Raw genomic sequence first — 19,340 nt, 5'->3', positions numbered from 1 at the left:
ACAATGATAGTTAAAAAGTTGTTTGTTTCTTTGTTTGTTTGTCTAAAATATTTTCAGCCTTCTTATTTTTTATTTAATTATTTCAGCACTTGTTTTCAGATTGAAATATGACCTGGACATGTTTGAAATATTGGCTCATGTTTTGCAAACTAAAGCGGCTCTCTCATTTCACCTTCAAGCCTTCGGTTTTCTCTTCTCTCTGCGCTGCTTTCTGCTTCTCCCCTGCTTAGCATTATGGGAAGGGCACGTCTGCTATGTTCACCTCTCAACGCTTAACAGGTTTACCTGCAATTGACAGCGCGCCGGCAGCCGCTTTAGTTTTGAGGCTGGTAATCCTGTTCAGAACACGGTCATGCTCCTCCGGCGGAGGTTACGGCACGGCAAGAGCCTGGGAAAAGCGCTTCCCGTTGGAGGATGAGAAAGGTCACTCCAGTAAATCAAGACTCAAATGCAGGCCGGATGATTTGAGGATGAGTGATAAAGCCTGTCAGGACCGGATGAAGGTCGAGGGGAGTCTCGCTGTGCTTTTGTGTTTAAGTGAAGGTGAGACGAGAGAGAAGAGCCGGATCAAGTGTTGGTCTCGTCGTCTCATATGAAGTAGTGTCACGCTCCGTCTCATATTCACACGTACAGGCAGAAAAATACGCTTGTCAGTCCTCGAGTGTTTCATCCTGTTCGGCAGCTGGCGTCCGTTTTTGTTGTTCACAGCCACGAGACACTAAACATTGCGAATGTTTTCTGGTATGTAAACTGGATGAGACTGAAGGTCAGTGCAGGGTTTGAGATGAAGACCAGGGTTTAATCAAAGTGAAGACACATGAAAGTCACAGTTTTCATGTCGTGTCATGGCATCTGATGATCCTGCACAGACAGAAAACAAGTGTGGAGAAACAGACAGCATTTCAAGTGCATCAATCCGTCCAGTGACTGAACTATAGAACTGAAGCTGTGAGAAATCTTGCTATAGAGAAAGCTGTTATCATATTGTATTTATGTAAATATAACGATGTTGAAGAAATTGTATCTTTTAGACAATATAGAATCATTTTCTCTCTTGCTTTCTTATTTTTGTTGACATCTATCATACAATAGAATTATTTAATTGTCATCTCTTATTTTTATATATATATATTTATTAATATAAAATATGTATCTTTCAGAAAATACATTTATTTTCTATTTTGTTTTCTCTTACTTTTATTTATTTATTTATTTATTAATATAAAATATGCATCTTTCAGAAAATAGAATGTTAGTTTCACTCTTGTTTTGTCTTTATTTTTCCTATTGATTGATTTATTTATTTCAGCACTTAATGTATTTATTTAATTATTTTATTTATTTAATATTTAATACTTGCTGAAGATCAGAAACCACAATATTCCATTCAGTAAATTAAATTAAATTATGATCATTTAAAATTTCAAATTTAAATTAAAAAGATAATGAATAAAATAAAAGTATAAAAAAATGAATAAAAGTGAATAAAACATACTGTATTTATGTAAATATAAAGATGTGTAGCTTTAATTATTTAATAGAATTGTTTTCTCACGTTATTTATTTAAATGATTGTATCTTTTAGACAATAGAATAATTTTTCTCTTGCTTTCTTATTTTTGTTGAAATTATATTTACTTATTTTTTTATTTGTTAATATAAAGACATGCTTCTGTCATACAATAGAATTATTTAATTATCTCTTATTTTTATATATATTTATTAATATAAAATATGTATGTTTCAGAAAATACAATTATTTTCTATCTTGTTTTCCCTTACTTTTGTTATTTATTTATTTAATATATGTATTTGGACTGGATTTGTACATTTTCTGACCGCAAATCAATAAAATATTTTATATATAATATTCACAAATATTTCAATAAAATTCAGTAAAATTAAATTTTATTAATAGCCTTTCAGTAAAATTAAATTAATTTAATTTAACAAAAAAATTAATATAATATAATATAATATAATATAATATAATATAATATAATATAATATAATATAATATAATTATAATTATAATATAATAATTAATATAATCTAATTTATTTTAAAAAGTTGATTCAATTGATCAAAATATTAATTTTTATTCATGAATATTTTGAATATTAATTCATAATCTTTATTTATTTATTTATTTGGTTAATTTATTTAATTTCACTTTAAGGTGAAATATGACCTGAACTTGTTCTTAACAGTATCAAAATATTGCCTTAAATATTTTCATCCATTTGATTTATTTATTTTTACAATACCAAAAAAGAAGAAATAAACTGATGATTAAAATGAATTGCCTTCATTATTTAATGTATTTATTTAATTATTTTATTTATTAATTTAAAAGTATGTATCTTTCAGACAGTAGAATTGTAATTTTCTCTTTTGTTTTCAGTTATATAATCATTTGTTTGTTAATATAAAATATGTATCTATCAATTTTTTTCTTATTTATATATATATGTAATTTATGTGTTTATTTGTTTATTTATTACTATACAGTATGCATATTAGACAATATAATTGTTATTTTCTATTGTTTTCACTTATTTTTGTGGTACATTTTATTGATTTTTTGTTATATTTTTTCTTATATTAATATAAAGAAATCTTTCAGATTAATAAACTTATTTTATTTTAGTTAGTTGCCAAGGAAACATTTCTAATTTCAATTCCCTTATTTTTTTTTTTTTTTTTTTTTTTTTTTGAAATGCATGTCATTTTTATGCATTTTAATATATAATTTTATATTATCAGATTACCATTTACATGCATCTATTTTGCCATAATGCCAGCAGCACTAGTGCGACATGAACAAAATCTGATGATCATGTTCTCAATGGGCCAAAGAGCATCTTGAGCTTCAATAGAAGAAAATCCGACCGTCACATGATCAGTGACGCTCATTTACATACACTTGATTAGTCACAGAAAGAGTGCTAGTGCACAAAACCCTAAAACTTTCAGGTTTAATTAGGATTATATAATGATCCGCTGAATGGAAATAACAAAAGAGCAGAAATGAGAGGGAGATGTGTTTTCAGTCCCCGTCCAAAACTGGATTAATCCTTTTCACATTCATGTGTAAATAAGTCGGACCATTATGGTGTTTTTCTCATCTGTGTCTTTCAGGCTTCGTTTTTAGACGCTCTCAGCATAAGTGCATTCATCTGAGTCTCTGCGCTCAGCTGGCGTCGCTGCACTAAAGCAAAACTGCAAAGTGTCAAAGCGAAGAATGGCAACTTCTAATTGCACTCAGGCGTTTTAAATCACCTGATATCGACCCCGAGGATAACTGGCATTTCTGTTTGTCTCTCGATGCATTCGTCTGCCATCGGGATTCATAGCGCGATGCTCGGCCGGCGTTTCCGCTGACCTCCTCAAAAGCGCTGACGTGACAGCCGCTTAAATGTCATAGGCGTCGAGCTCGTCTCCGAATGAATTCTGACTTCGGGGAAAGTTCACTTTCAAATCATCCTTAGTTGCTCTGAAACCTTTTGTAAAAGTTTTCGCCTTTGTGCTGTGTTGAAAAACTTTTGAAAAATGACCAGCCTTTTAAAAATAGCTTGTAAATTGCTCATTACACTATATTATCATCAGATGTTGGATTCAATCTTTTTGACAACTTGTCTTCTTTCAGTTGGCACAGATTTTGAATTTAATTTTAGGAACTGGTTGACTGTAGGCCTTACTGAGCTCATGCACTTTAGTTTTTGAGTGAAAAAAGCTTTAGAAAACTAGAATTTTGAGGGCGAATTGAATCCTCTCCAAGTCAAAATGACCAGAACACAACATTAAAAAAATAATAAAAATTATACTTTTATTTATTTATTTATTTACTTACTTTATATTTTTATTTATCAAGTTGACTTGAGAAAGCCAACTTACTGCAACGCTATTTAAACTTAGTTATTAATATTCTTCTGAGATTAAAATTTCTGACAGTGTCTCCTCCTACAGCTTTAACTCTACAAACTCCAAACTCAGCCCAGACCTTCAGACTGATCTGACTCGAGTTGCTGTATCTTTTCTAACTGATCGGACTTACGGTTTTCCTAAAACTGGGAAAAATCCCATAGACTTACATTGACGGAATGTTTAAATGAGCCAAGACTATTCAAACTCGCTGACAGTTTGCTAATCATGCTATAAACACATAGCAACTTGCTAATCATGCTAACATGCTAGTAACATGCTAATTATGCTAGAAACATGCTAGTAACATGCTAACGTTACTATGCATGCGAACAACCTGCTAGCAACTTGCTGATCTTATTAGAAAAATGCTAACAACATGTTATCAACTTGCTAATCATGCTAACAACATGGTAATAAAATGCTAATCATGCAAGAAACATGCTAGCAATGTGTTAACAATTTGGTAATCATGCTAAAAACATGTTAGCAACATGCTAGTAACATGCGAATCATGTTAGACTCATGCTAGCAACATGCTAGTAACTTGCTAATCATGCTAACAACATGCTACTAACATGCTAATTATGCTAGAAACATGCTAGTAACTTGTTAATCATGCTAGAATCTTGCTAACAACTTGCTAATTATGTTAAAAACATGATAACAACCTGTTAATCATGCTAGAAACATGCTAGCAACATGCTAACAACTTGCTAAGTATGCTAAAACATGCTAACAACTTGCTAATCATGCTAGAAACATGCTAGCAACATGCTAACAACTTGTTAATTATGCTAAAACATGCTAACATCTTGCTAATTATGCTAAAACATGCTAACAACTTGCTAATCATGCTAACAACATGCTAGTAACATGCTAATTATGCTAGAAACATGCTAGTAAATTGCTAATCGCTAACAACATACTAGTAACATGTTAGTCATGCAAGCAGCCTGCTAGCAACTTGCGGATCATGTTAGAAACATGCTAACAACATGCTAGCAACTTGCTAATTATGTTAGAAACATGATAGCAACCTCCTAATCATGCTAGAAACATGCTAGCAACATGCTAACAACTTGCTAAGTATGCTAAAACATGCTAACAACTTGCTAATCATGCTAGTAACATGCTAGTAGCATGCTAATCAAGCTAGAAACAGACTAGCAACATGCTAACTACTTGCTAATCATGTTAAAAACGTGCTAACAACATGCTAGTAACTTGCTAATGTTAATGTTGCTAATGTTAGAATCATACTACCTATCTGTCTGTCTGACAGACTGCATTCAAACTTTAACCTTTTAAAACTACTTTAAACTTCAGACTTTTTCAGACTGAAAACTATCCAAACTTAAAATTATTTAAAACTTCTTAAACTTTTTAAACTTTTCAAACTTTCTGGTCCAGCTTTCTCAAGCCATCTTAAAGTTTGTCTTGGCAAACTTTTTTATCTGGTTTAATTATTTATTTCATTAATGAATTAATGTATTTATTCATTTAATTATTTTATTTATTAGTATAAAAAATATGTCTGTCTTTTAGAAAATAGAAATGATATTTTCTCCCTCTTGTTTTTGTTATTCATTTATTTCAATTAATTAATTAATTTTATTTATTAATAAACAACATGTATCTTTCATACAATAGAACTGTTATTTTCTCTGTTTTCACTTATTTTTGTTGTGCATTTTATTGATTTATTTTGTATTTTTTCTTATATTAATGTAACAATCAAGATAACAATCTAAAAAAAAGAGTAATTAATGGCTTCTAATTACCACATTTTTTTAATTGGCATTATATATATAGTTTTAGTAATTTTATTAAAATAAAATAAATCAATTAAACCCTATAAAATAAAATAAAATAAAATAAAATAAAATAAAATAAAAAATAATTACTAACAATCAGCTAAACTAAAAACATAAAATAAATTATTTAAAAAAATATTAATAATAACATTGCATCGTGCAACCACGTGATTTTCTGACCTTTACCCCAGGGAGGTCCTGAGAGAGACACTGTCCAATGATGAGCTCCACGAGAGGGACCAGTGGACAATGTTCGGGAACGAGGTTGAGAAACTGGAGATCGGTGTGATCAGAAACCAGCGTGTGGTCCGTGAGCGCGTGGATCGATTCGCTCTGCGCCGGGAGGTGAGTGATCGACACACCAAAGACTGAGAGGAGCGTTAAAAATACAACAATCACAGCTCTGTACCTCTCAAGACACCTGAGTGCGTTCACTTTTAAGTTTCAAAGGAATAATTTATCCCGAAATGAAATTTCTGGCCTCATTTAGTTACCCTCATGCTGTTTCGAACCTTTACAACTATATTTTTCCAGACTATCCTGGTCGCTTTTTTCAATAAAGAAAAAACAACTTAAAAGCATTATAAATGAGTCCAAATAACTGTTATAGAATTATATGATAAAGCTTTTAATGATACATTTTTGTGAAAAACAGACTGAAATGTAACAGGGTTTTTGTAGTAAAATTAAACCGTAAAAAAATTATGGTTTTATAAAAAAATAAATGAATAAACAAATAAATAAACATTACTTAAAATAAACTAGATGTTAATTGATATAAATATTTTAATAGAAAATGTTATAAAAATGTTAATATTTTTTTTTATTTCAGCTAGTTGCCAAGGCAAACTTTCTAATTTAAATTAAGTTTAATTTACTTGATGTACTAAAACAGCTAAGAAAATTATAATTAAAAACAACAAAAAAATACCAAAAAAACCCCAACATAATTATTACAATTTTCACTAACATGAAAATAAAAATGAATTTAAAATATTAATAGAATCATTATAAACGAATCCATGTAATCCGGTGTTATATTTTAAAGATTTTTATGATCAAATTTGTGTGAAAAACAGACTAAAATATAACAATTATTATAGTAAACTAAAATCAAAATTTAAAAACAAAAAAATATATTATAACTATTTTATTACTTAAAATAAAATACATGCCTTAAATATATGCTCATTTTAATTTAATTTAATTTAATTTGACATACTAAAATAACTACAGCTAAGGCCGAAATAAAAATGAATGAGAACTGTATAGACATATTTATAAAAATGACAAAAACACACAACAACATTACAAAAACATTACCTAAAATTAAAAAATTAACAAAAAATAGAATTAATTCAAGCTATACTAGTATTTGAAGTAGCACTGAAATGTAAGTTTTGGAACGGCATCACAGTGAGTAAATGATGACAGAACTGTTTGTAATTCTTCAGGCGGAGAGAAAAGCTTCATTGCACATGAAGTATATTGAGGATTTGAGCATGAAGGCTCCTGATTTCCCGATCCCGCTGCGGCCGCACACAGTGTGGGCTGGGATGGACGTCAAACTGTCCTGTTCAGTTGAAGGCTGCCCGACTCCCAGCATCACATGGTGAGACTCTCAGCAAGCCTGTATCTCCAAAACATAAGAGCCTAAATCTCCAAAGACAAACATCCATCATAACAAGATGTGTGAATCTTGTCGACAGGTATAAGGACGACGTTCCTCTCCGAGGAGCTCTGCCGTGGAACTACAAGCTGTCGCAGAAGTTCGGCCTCAATGTTTTAGAGATCAGGAGGTGAAGCTAAAAACCTACAGGAGTCATTTATCTAGTGTTATTATACTATTTTGTGTCAATATTTTGAATTAAATACACTACCAGATGTAGCATTTCTCCAAAATAAAAGGCTTTTGTAACATTATACGCTATACCCTTCAAAAGCTTTTTTTTTTTTTTTTAGAAAGACATTATAGAAATTAATACTTTTTTTTAAGCACGAATGCTTTAAATTGATCAAAAGTGACGGTAAAGACATTTATAATGTTAAGAAAGATTTCTATTTCAGATAAATGCTGTTCTTCTGAACTTTCTATTCATCAAAGAAACCTGAAAAAATTATACTCAGCTGTTTTCAACATAATAATAATAATAATAATAATAATAATAATAAATGTTTTTTTGAGCAACAAATCAGAATATTAGAATGATTTCTGAAGGATCATAAGACACTGAAGTAATGATGCTAAAAATTCAGCTTTGATCACAGAAATAAATTACATTTGAAAATATATTCAAATAGAAAACAGTTATTTTAAATAGTAAAATATTTAATTATTTAAAAAACATTTGGATCAAATAATTGTAGGCTTGGTGAGTAGAACAGACTTCTTTTAAAAAACATCTTAGTGTTTAGAGTTTTGTTTACTTTAAGTTAAATTAAACAAAAATGAAAAATGTTGTCTTGAAAACTAGCTGAAACATTTCTTATTAATAATATTTGTGTTTTTGTTATTTTAATTCTAGATTTAGGCTTTTTTTATTAATGTTAAAAGTAATTACAGTAATTTTAATTTGTTAAAACATATTTTTTAATTTGTTGAAATCACAAAAAAATAAGATAAAACAATAAAATAACAGTTTATAATATTTAAGAATATTTATATCAATATACGATAAAACATATTAGACTATAAATACATAAATTAATACATTTTTGACAAAAATCTAAGAAAACAAGAGAGACTATTACATTTCTACTGCCTAAAAGACACACATCTTTGTTAATATAAGAATAAATTAATGAATAAATAAAAAATAATATTTTATTTTATTTTAAGTGTTTTTAATGTTTTAGTATCAGTTTTAGTGACCAAAAAAAGCTAAATAACACATTTCATTTCTTCCTTTACAAAAACAATACAAAAACAAAACATTAACAGTCTTACTGTTCAAAAACTTTTGAACAGTCGTGTATTATTTTTTATATTATAGTTGAATGTTTGAGATTCTTTGTTCCATAAAATGAAAAGTGGATGTTCAATAAATGGCTGATTGTTTTTAATTCACTGAAATGCACTCAGAACAGATTGCACCATGTCTGCTGTCTAATTTAGCTTTATTTCTCTCTTTTATTATTACTTTTTCTCTCTCTCTCTTTTCAGATGTTCTGCTGAAGATGCCGGAGAATTTAAGGTCATAGTGAAAAGTTCTCTGGGAGAGGCGACATCCAGCGCCAGACTGATTGTCAACTGTGAGCTGATGTTCATCATGTTATTTAGCTGATTGCATGACTTGTTCCAGCTACAATTTAATTGATTAATCCTAAAACCCAATGCAACCAGTTTAATCTATTGCAAGCAGACGATGAATCTTCATTAGTGCAGTCTTTAGTGTTATATCAGGTGCACAATGATGTCTGCTGATTCTGTATTAATGAAAAAACTGTTGTGTAGCATGTTGCTAGCATGGCTAGCATGTTGTTAGCATGATTAGCATGTTACTAGCATGTTGCTAACATAATTAACATGTTACTAGCATGTTGCTAACAGGATTTTATCATGATTAGCATGTTACTAGCATGTTGTTAGTATAATTCTAACATGATTAACAAGCTACTAGCATGATTCTAGCATGTTTAGCATGTTACTAGCATGTTTCTAACTTGATCGGTATATTACTAGAATGTTACTAACATTATTTTATCAAGATTAGCATGTTGCTAGCATGTTGTTATAATAATTAGCAAAGTTACTACGATATTGCTAGCATGTTTCTAGCATGATTAGCAAGTTGCTAGCATTTTTTACATGTTGCTAGCATGACTAGCATGTTGTTAGCATGATTAGCATGTTACTAGCATGTTGCTAGCATGTTTCTAACTTGATCGGCATGTTACTAGAATGTTGCTAACATTATTTTATCAAGATTGGCATGTTACTAGCATGTTGTTTTAATAATTAACAATTTAATACCATATTGCTAGCTTGTTTCTAGGGTGATTAGCAAGTTGCTAGCATTTTTAACATGTTGTTAGCATGACTAGCATGTTGTTAGCATGATTACCATGTTACTAGCATGTTGCTAGCATGTTTCTAACTTGATCGGTATATTACTAGAATGTTACTAACATTATTTTATCAAGATTAGCATGTTACTAGCATGTTGTTATAATAATTAGCAAGTTACTACCATATTGCTAGCTTGTTTCTAACGTGATTAGCAAGTTGCTAGCATTTTAGCATGTTGTTAACATGATTACCATGTTACTAGCATGTTGCTAGCATGTTTCTAACTTGATCGGCATATTACTAGAATGTTGCTAACATTATTTTATCAAGATTAGCATGTTACTAGCATGTTGTTATAATAATTAGCAAGTTACTACCATACTGCTAGCTTGTTTCTACCGTGATTAGCAAATTGCTAGCATTTTTAACATGTTGAAAGCATGAATAGCATGTTATTAGCATGATTAGCATGTTACTAGCATGTTGCTATCATGATTTTATCATGATTAGCATGTTAGTAACATGTTGCTAGCATGTTTTGCCTGTAACTAACACTTTGTTGGTATGATTCTAACACGATTAGCAAGCTACTAGCATGTTGCTAACATGATTCTAGCATGATTAGCATGTTCTAACTTGATCAGCATATTATTAGAATGTTGCTAACATGATTTTATCATGATTAGCATGTTAGTAACATGTTGCTAGCATGTTTTGCCTGTAACTAACACTTTGTTGGTATGATTCTAACATGATTAGCAAGCTACTAGCATGTTGCTAACATGATTCTAGCATGATTAGCATGTTCTAACTTGATCAGCATATTATTAGAATGTTGCTAACATTATTTTATCATGATTAGCATGTTACTAGCATGTTGTTATAATAATTAGCAAGTTACTACCATATTGCTAGCTTGTCTCTAACGCGATTAGCAAGTTGCTAGCATTTTAGCATGTTGTAAACATGATTGCCATGTTACTAGCATGTTGCTAGCATGTTTCTAACTTGATCGGCATATTACTAGAATGTTGCTAACATTATTTTATCAAGATTAGCAAGTTACTAGCATAGCTGTTGTTATAATAATTAGCAAAGTTACTACCATATTGCTAGCTTGTTTCTAGCGTGATTAGCAAGTTGCTAGCATTTTTAACATGTTGCAAGCATGACTAGCATGTTGTTAGCATGATTAGCATGTTACTAGCATGTTGCTAACATGATTAGCATGTTAGTATCATATTTCTAACATGATTTTATCATGATTAGCATGTTACTAACATGTTTTGCATGTTTTGCATGTTACTAACATTTTGTTGGTATGATTCTAACATGATTAACAAGCTACTAGCATGTTGCTAGCATGACTAGCATGTTTCTAGCATGTTTCTAACTTGATCTGCATATTACTAGAATATTGCTAACATTATTTTATGATTATCATGTTACTAGCATGTTAACATGTTTAACATGTTACTAGCATGTTGTTAGCATGCTTTCATGCTAGATGTTGTTAATATGATTCTAGCATGATTAACAAGTTACTAACATGTTGCTAGCATGATTTTAGCATGATTAGAATGTTTCTAAAAATTGTGTTGCAACACCAAATTCTTTAAGTTTGAACCTTGTTCTTCCTTTATTCTTCCATTTGCAGCTCATGAAGGGGCCGAGGCCAAACTGAAGCGCTCTTGGACGCCCAGTGAGTGATTGTGCTGTTCTTAATGCAAAATACTTAATGCACATTAATGCACAATGCTTTCAACAGTCGTGTATACTGCATGAGGAAAGATGCATGCTTGAGTAGCAGCATGGCATTGCTGCAGTGAATTTTGCATGCAGACACACGTTGTCATGTATTATAGCAGCACAGCACACATTTAGAGCCAAAACGATTTCATTACTCCATTCAATATAGCTACAACATTTTCAAACAAATCTGAATTCCCATTACAGCCCTTCTGCTGATATGAGAGAATATCACAATTCATTTGCGGGTGTTGTGGAATTGTGTTGTCGAATCATCTCCATCACTTCCAATTCCGCCTCGCCTCAATTCCCCGTTCTGTCACAGAGAACGATAGCTAAACAAATAGCACGTCTTCTCAAACATCGTCAACACCGGCCCTCTGTGACGGCCACCGTGCAGGGCCGTGGCATTTGTCTCATTACGCTAATATTTGTCCTCGTCCTTGGGCTGGTTTTCAAATGCTGTTTGCTAGGAATGGAAACTCGAAGGAAAATGGAACATTTTTTTTATTACACTCCAGTGATTTTCTCCCGCTCGTACAACGTATGCCTTAATTGAGTCCTTTCTTACGTTCATTTTCACAGCCTGCCGAAGGCAAGAAGAACACGAACAAAAGCTACTTACTGACTGTCACTTCATAAATGTAATTAAAAGTGACTGAATTGAAACATTAAAGACTTGATTCCTGTAACTGTGCCAGCAAGGCTTCGTTTTTTTCATTCGGAGTCAGAGAAGTGGGCGGTGTGTATGAGTAGTTTTATATCACAGAAATAGAATGGTGATTTTTACTGGAAATTAAAAGAGAAACGTAATCAATATTCTAATTAACTGTGGTGATGTCTATTAAATATGCTGTTAGGTTGATTCTAACATGATAAGCAAGCTACTAGCATGTTGCTAACATGATTCAAGCATGATTAGCATGTTACTAGCAAGTTGCTAGCATGTTTAACATGTTAGTAGCATGTTGTTAGCATGATTTGCAAGTTAGTAGCATGTTGTTAATATGATTCTAGCATGATTAGCAAGTTACTAACATGTTTCTAGCATGATTTTAGCATTATTAGCATGTGTCTAGCATGATAAGCATGTTGTTAGCATGATTGTAGTATGATTAGCAAGTTAACATGTTGCTAGCATGATTTTAGCATCATTAGCATGCTGCTAGCATGATAAGCATGTTGTTGGCATGATTCTAGTATGATTAGCAAGTTACTAACATGTTATTAGCATGTTGTTAGTATGATTCGAACATGATCAGCAAGCTACTAGCATGATTCTAGCATGATTAGCATGTTATTAACATGTTGCTAACATGATTAACATGTTGCTAGCATGTTTAACATTTACCAGCATGTTACGATGATTGTAACATGATTAGCAAGCTACTAGCATGTTGATAGCATGCTTAGCATGTTACTAGCATGTTGCTAGCATGTTTCTTACTTGATTGTCATATTACAAGAATGTTGCTAACATTATTTTATCATGATTAGCATGTTACTAGCATGTTGCTAGCATGTTTAGCATGTTACTAGCATGTTGTTAGGTTGATTCTGACATGATCAGCAAGCTACTAGCATGCCTCTAGCATGATTCAAGCATGATTAGCATGTTACTAGCAAGTTGCTAGCATGTTTAACATGTTACTAGCATGTTGCTAATATGATTCTAACATGATTAGCAAGTTATTAACATGTTACTAACGTGATTTTAGCATGATTAACGTTTATAGCATGATAAGCATGTTGCTGTCATGATTCTAGTATGATTAGCAAGTTGCTAACATGTTGTTAGTATGATTTTAGCATGATTAGAATGTTTCAAGCATGATAAGCATGTTGTTAGCATGATTAGCAAGTTACTAGCATGTTGCTAGCATGGTTTGGTTGAGCTGCATTCGAAGCCATTGTAAATTATTCTATAAACACACAGCTTCGACCTCATTACATCAGTATGTCTTGCACTTCTATGTATTATTTAGTTTAACAGAATAACTCTTTTGGTTTTTATTATGTATGAGTGAACCCTGCTGATGTTATGTTTGCGTCATTCAACTTTAATTTCGAGACCACACCCTTCCCCAGTCAAAAGTGTTGCTACTTTTTTTTGTTGTTTGGTCCATGGGTTAAAGCGCTCTTCCCTACTCCACCACAACCCGGAACGCTATTTCACGATTTAGAGGTAAAAAAGCGGAGGGAAAAAACGCAATTGATCTAGTTTTGAATAATAATTGAGGGATGAATTTGTTTCACTGACCTGGCAACGCTTCCCATCAAAGATGCTCTTTTACTGCGGGAGAAACGTTGTTGTGTGCACGCATGTTTATTTAATGAAGTATGAGTGACCCCTGCTGGTGTTATGTTTGCATCATTCACCTTTAATTTTGAGGCCACACCCTTCCCCAGTGTTGCCAAGTCCATGGTTTTAACTCCAAATTGGACTTCTTTTACACTTTATACTTTATTCTACTTTTTGTTGTTTGTTCCACGGGTTGAAGCAATCCTCCCCTCCACCACCACCCGGAATGCTACGTTGACGATTTTGGGATGAAAACTGCAGAAAAACACAATCAGGCTACTTTTGAATAGCAATTGGGCTGGTTTTGTTTTGCTGACCTGGCAACCCTTCCTGATAGTCAAAACTGTGTAAATGCAACAAAAACACATTTCAACAAGCTTTTAAAAACCCATTTCAAAATTTTTTGTTTTGAACATATAAAATGCAATAAAAAAAGGAGTAAGCCCTGTGAAAAAGTGGTTTACAGTGAATTTAGAACAGCTAAGGGGGTTTTAGGCCTTTTATGTCATGCCTTACAACTACCCTTAGCTGTTGTTAATTCAAATGGCTTACTAAGTCTTATTTCGTTAGTGAATTGTAAGTAACTTTTCCTGTTCTTTCTTGTCCTAGTCCCAGTTCCAGAGCCGGACGCTCAGCTGGCCTCCACCTTTCCTCCAACATTTGTGATAGAAGGTGACAATTTGGTTCTACAGTGCAGTTTCACCTCCGCTTTACTGCCCTTCCAACAGGATGTGACCTGGTATAGAGATGGTGAGACACTCAATGTTGAATTTTATATTGTATGTTTACAGTAGTAGATGCCTTTATCCTAAGTAACATCACAAGAATTTTATCTTACAAGACTCACAGTATGACAATGCCAAGTGTACCACATATTCACAACCTGGCAACCGTATAGTGACCAGTGGAAACAATTGATCAAACTCCTGTAACGTAACATCCTGTCTGCTTAGGGCTTGTGTTGCGTCAGTCCAGTCGTGTGGAGATGCAGACAGGTCTGCGATCTGCCAGTCTCACCCTGAAGCGAGTGCACAAGGAACATGAAGGGCTGTACAGCGTCCGCCTGCGCACCTGGGACGGGAGTGTCGAGCACAGCGCCTACGTCTATGTCAAAGGTCAGATCCTCAAATACTCTTATTATTTTGAATCATAAATGATATGCTTAAATACTAAAATGTTATGCAATTTTTATTTTCGCAACTGGTCAAGTCAAATCAAGTCACCTTTATTAATATATCGCTTTTTAACAACACAGGTTGTGTCAAAGTTAAATAGGAAAATAGTGTGTTAATAATGCAAAAGGAAAATAGTAAACACAATTTTCAGTTAAAGTCAGTTCATCATTGAATCCAGTGATGTTACTAGTGTTGCAATCACCCTAAATCTGCCATATATTGTTCATAACTCCAATAAAATTACAGAAGCCTGTTTTCCCACTGAATAAAAAAAAATAAAAAAGGTCATTTGAATTTTTTTTACAATTTTAAATGTATACTTTGCCATTCTGATTTTATTTTTTTTCTTGCAATTGCAATTTTACATCTTGCGATTCTGACTTTTTCCTCTCAATTCGGGCTTTTTCTGGCAAATACAAGTTCCTATCACGCAAATCCATCCTTTTCTCACAATTGCCAATTTATATCTCGCAATTCAGAATTTTTTGTTTGCAATTCTGAGTTTGCAATTTTGATTTTATTATCGCAAGTCTGACTTTTTTTCTTGCAGTTGCCAGTTTGTCTTGCAATTCTGACTTTTCTCGCAATTCTGAAGTTTTTTGCAATTTTGAGTTTATACTTTGTAATTCTGCTTTTATTTTTCACAATTCAGACTTTTTCTTGCAATTGCGTTCATATCTTGCAATTTTGACCTTTTTCTCGCAACTGCGAGTTTATTTTGCAAATCTGACTTTTTGTGACTTTTTTGTCACAATTCTGAGGTTTTTTGTTTTAGAAATTGTGAGTTTATACTTTGTAATTCTGCTTTAATTTTCGCAAATCAGACTTTTTCTTGCAATTGGCAGTTTATATCTCCCAATTCTGAATTTTTTTTTTTTTTTTTTTTGCAATTTTGAGTTTATACTTTGCAGTCTGGTTTTATTTTTGCAATTCTGACTTTTTTCTTGCAATTTCCAGTTTATATTGTATCTCCCAATTTTGACTTTTTTCCTGCAAATGCAAGTTTATATCTTGCAATTCTAACTTTTTCTTGCAATTCTGAATTTTTTTTGCATTTTTGAGTTTATACTTTGTAATTTTATTTTTCGCAATTCTGAATTTTATACTTTCTGAAGTTTATACTTTGTAATTCTGCTTTAATTTTCGCTAATCCGACCTTTTCTTGAAATTGCCAGTTTATATCTCACAATTCTGAATTTTTTTGCAATTCTGACTTTTTTCTCATAAATGTGAGTTTGTATCTTGCAAATCTGACTTTTTTCCTCATAGTTCGGAATTTTTTTTTTTGCAGTTCTAACTTTTGTCTCGTAATTACCGGTTTATATCTCTCAATTGCCAGTTTATATCTTGCAACTCTGACTTTTTTCTCACAATTATGAATTTTTTTAAGTAATTGTGAGTCTACACTTTGCCATTCTGCTTTTATTTTCGCAAATCAGATTTTCTCGCAATTGTGAGGTTATATCTTGCAATTTTTGCTTTTTTTCTTGCAACTTCCGGTTTATATCTCACAATTCTGAATTTTTTTGCAATTGCAAGTTTCTACTTTGTAATTCTGATGTTATTTTTGCAAAAAAGACTTTTTTCTCACAATTGCCAGTTTATATTGTATCTTTTTTTTATTGCGAATTTAGATCTGACTTAGACTTAGATTTTTTCTCGCAAATGTGAATTTATGTCTCGTGAATCTGACTTTTTTCTCGTAGTTCAGAGATATTTTTGCAATTCTGACTTTTGTAATTGCCGATTTATATCTCTCAATTCTGACATTTTTCTCGCAATTGTGAGGTTACAGTGTGTTCACAATTCTGACTTTTTTTCTCACAATTCGGAAATATTTAGCAATTTTGAGTTTGTACTTTGTAATTCTGCTTTTATTTTCACAAATCAGACTTTTTCTCGCAATTGTCAGTTTATATCTCACATTTCTGAATTTTTTTTCAATTCTGACTTTTTTACAAATGCAAGTTTATATCTCGCAAATCTGACTTTTTTCTCGTAGTTCAGAATTTTTTTGCAGTTCTGACTTTTGTCTCGTAATTCCCAGTTTATATCTCACAATTCAGATTTTTTTTTTGTTTGCAATTGCAAGTTTATGGCCCGGTTTCACAGACAGGGCTTAGACTAAGCCAGGATTAGGCCATAATTCAATTAGGACATTTAAGTAATTTTTACAAACGTGCCTTCGAAAGAACATTACTGGTGTGCATCTTGAGACAAAACAAATGCACTGATTTATTTTAAGATCAGTCAGTGCAAGTTTCTTTCAGTTTAAACAGCTCAGATTACATTTTAGTCTAGGACTGGGACTTAAGCCTTGTCTGTGAAACCGGGAGTATATCTCACAATTCTGACTTAATTTCTCAAAATTGTGAGATATAAACTCGCATTTGCTTGTTATCAAGTCAGAAGAATTGAGAGAAAAAGTCATAATGCGGGAAAGTCAAAATTGCAATATGAACTTAGAATTGTGAGAAAAAAATTGTGACTTTATTACACACAATTGCAATATTTTTGATTCAGTGGTGGAAATGGGCCTTCGTATAAAATAGATGAGTTTAAACTAAAAGGCTTCAGAAGAGCACTGAACATCTCATAAAAATCACTTTCATGTCCTAAAATCATTCTTTTTTCTCTCAGGCAGAGCAAGAAAGAGCTCGACCGATCGTTTGTTGTCATCACTCCAGATTATTGGCGATTGAAGAAGTTTAGTGTGTTACAACTGCGGCCCGTCTCTCCTAATTAAGCAGTGTAAAACTTGAACTCATCAGAGGCATAATTCTCATGAATCTGTGATGTTCTTTCCAGAGCAGAGTTCCCCTGTCAGCGTAAGTCCTTAAAAGCAAGACGAGGACGGGAATTGAATTTCCTGTCTCATTAAAGGAAGTGGGCCGCTCTGTAAGCCTGCAGTGTAGTAATTAGAAAGCGAGCTTCACTCTGCTGCGCGTGACGTCCTCGCTTAATCTCAGAGGAATAATTTGCATTACAAATCTGCCAGGTAACAGGAAGGAGCCGGAGGTTACTCTTATGAGTCTGTTTCATCCTTGTTGGTGGCGATTAAACAAATAAGAGCCAGAGAAGCCCTGTAGCCGTCCTTTTCTAAGAAACTTACTGAAGTTTAGCTGTGCTGCGGAGGGAGAATTTATTTTTCAGAGGCTGCTCATTAATAGCTCAAGGAAACCTAATGGGGTTCACAGTTATTTTTTTATTTTTGTTAAGTAATAAAAATAGACATGAATGACAGCTTTGTTATTGTTAACTAAAACTATTTTTTTTAATTTGGTAATTAAAATAGTAGTGAAATAAAATGTAAATGTTACATAAAACATATAAACTTAAAAAAATTTAACTGAAAGTTAATTAAAAAATAAAAATTAACATGATTGACAGTTTTGTTACTGTTATTGAAATTAAAACTTTCAAAATTGTTTTTGGTATTTGAAATAAAGCTGAAATAAAATAAAACATAAATATTATATAAAATATAAAACTTAAAAAATGTAAGTGATCATAAATGGATTCCCAGGTGTTGCTGTTTTTGTTTTAATAATGAAAAAAAAAAAGAATGACATGAATGATTTGTTATTGTTATCTAAAACTATTAAAAACTTTTTTGGTAATTAAAATAAAATTGAAATAGAATATTAATATTACAAGAGACACATTAAAATTTAAAAATATTTAGCAGAAAAATTATGGATTTCCCAGTTATTATTATTATTATTATTATTATTATAAAAATAAAAGTTAATATGACTGACAGTTTTGTTATTGTTATCTAAAACTATTTAAAAAATTGTTTGATAATTAAAATAAAATTGAAATAAAATATAAATATTACAAGAGACACATTAAAACTTTAAAATATTTAGCATAAAAATATGGATTTCCCAGTTATTATTATTATTATTATTATTATAAAAATAAAAATTAATATGACTGACAGTTTTGTTATTGTTATCTAAAACTGTTTAAAAAACTGTTTGGTAATTAAAATAAAATTAAAATAAAATATAAATATTACATGAGACACATTAAAACTTAAAAATATTTAGCAGAGAAAGTAATTATTTTTATTATTATTATTATTATTATTATTAAAAAATAAAAAAAAATAATATTACTGACAGTTTTGTTATTGTTTTTAAACTATTAAAAAACCTTTTTTGGTAATTAAAAATAAAATTGAAATAAAATATAAATATCACATGAGACACTTAAGCTTTAAAAAATGTAGCTGAAAATGAATGGATTTTACAGTTTTTATTATAATTATTATTATTAATATTTATTAAGAATATATATACATATATATATATATATATATATGACTGACCATTTTGTTAATGTTATCTAAAATTAAA

The 19,340-nt window shown here is 31.4% G+C and overlaps 1 protein-coding gene across 1 annotated transcript in view; it reads left to right on the top strand.

The window, feature by feature from the left end:
- myom3 (myomesin 3) overlaps nt 1-19,340 on the top strand; it is an 86,988-nt gene that overhangs the window by 18,627 nt on the left and 49,021 nt on the right. The window contains exons 4-10 of the mRNA XM_051131216.1: nt 5,933-6,086; nt 7,196-7,353; nt 7,451-7,540; nt 8,905-8,993; nt 11,408-11,452; nt 14,411-14,551; nt 14,755-14,916. Coding sequence (XP_050987173.1) covers nt 5,933-6,086; nt 7,196-7,353; nt 7,451-7,540; nt 8,905-8,993; nt 11,408-11,452; nt 14,411-14,551; nt 14,755-14,916 — 839 coding nt within the window. The remainder of the gene's footprint in view (nt 1-5,932; nt 6,087-7,195; nt 7,354-7,450; nt 7,541-8,904; nt 8,994-11,407; nt 11,453-14,410; nt 14,552-14,754; nt 14,917-19,340) is intronic.

This window comes from Labeo rohita, chromosome 16 (genome assembly GCF_022985175.1).
Source record: "Labeo rohita strain BAU-BD-2019 chromosome 16, IGBB_LRoh.1.0, whole genome shotgun sequence".
Taxonomy (NCBI): domain Eukaryota; kingdom Metazoa; phylum Chordata; class Actinopteri; order Cypriniformes; family Cyprinidae; genus Labeo; species Labeo rohita.
The sequence above is the reverse complement of the archived record's forward strand: the minus strand, read 5'-3'. Positions and strand labels throughout refer to the sequence as shown.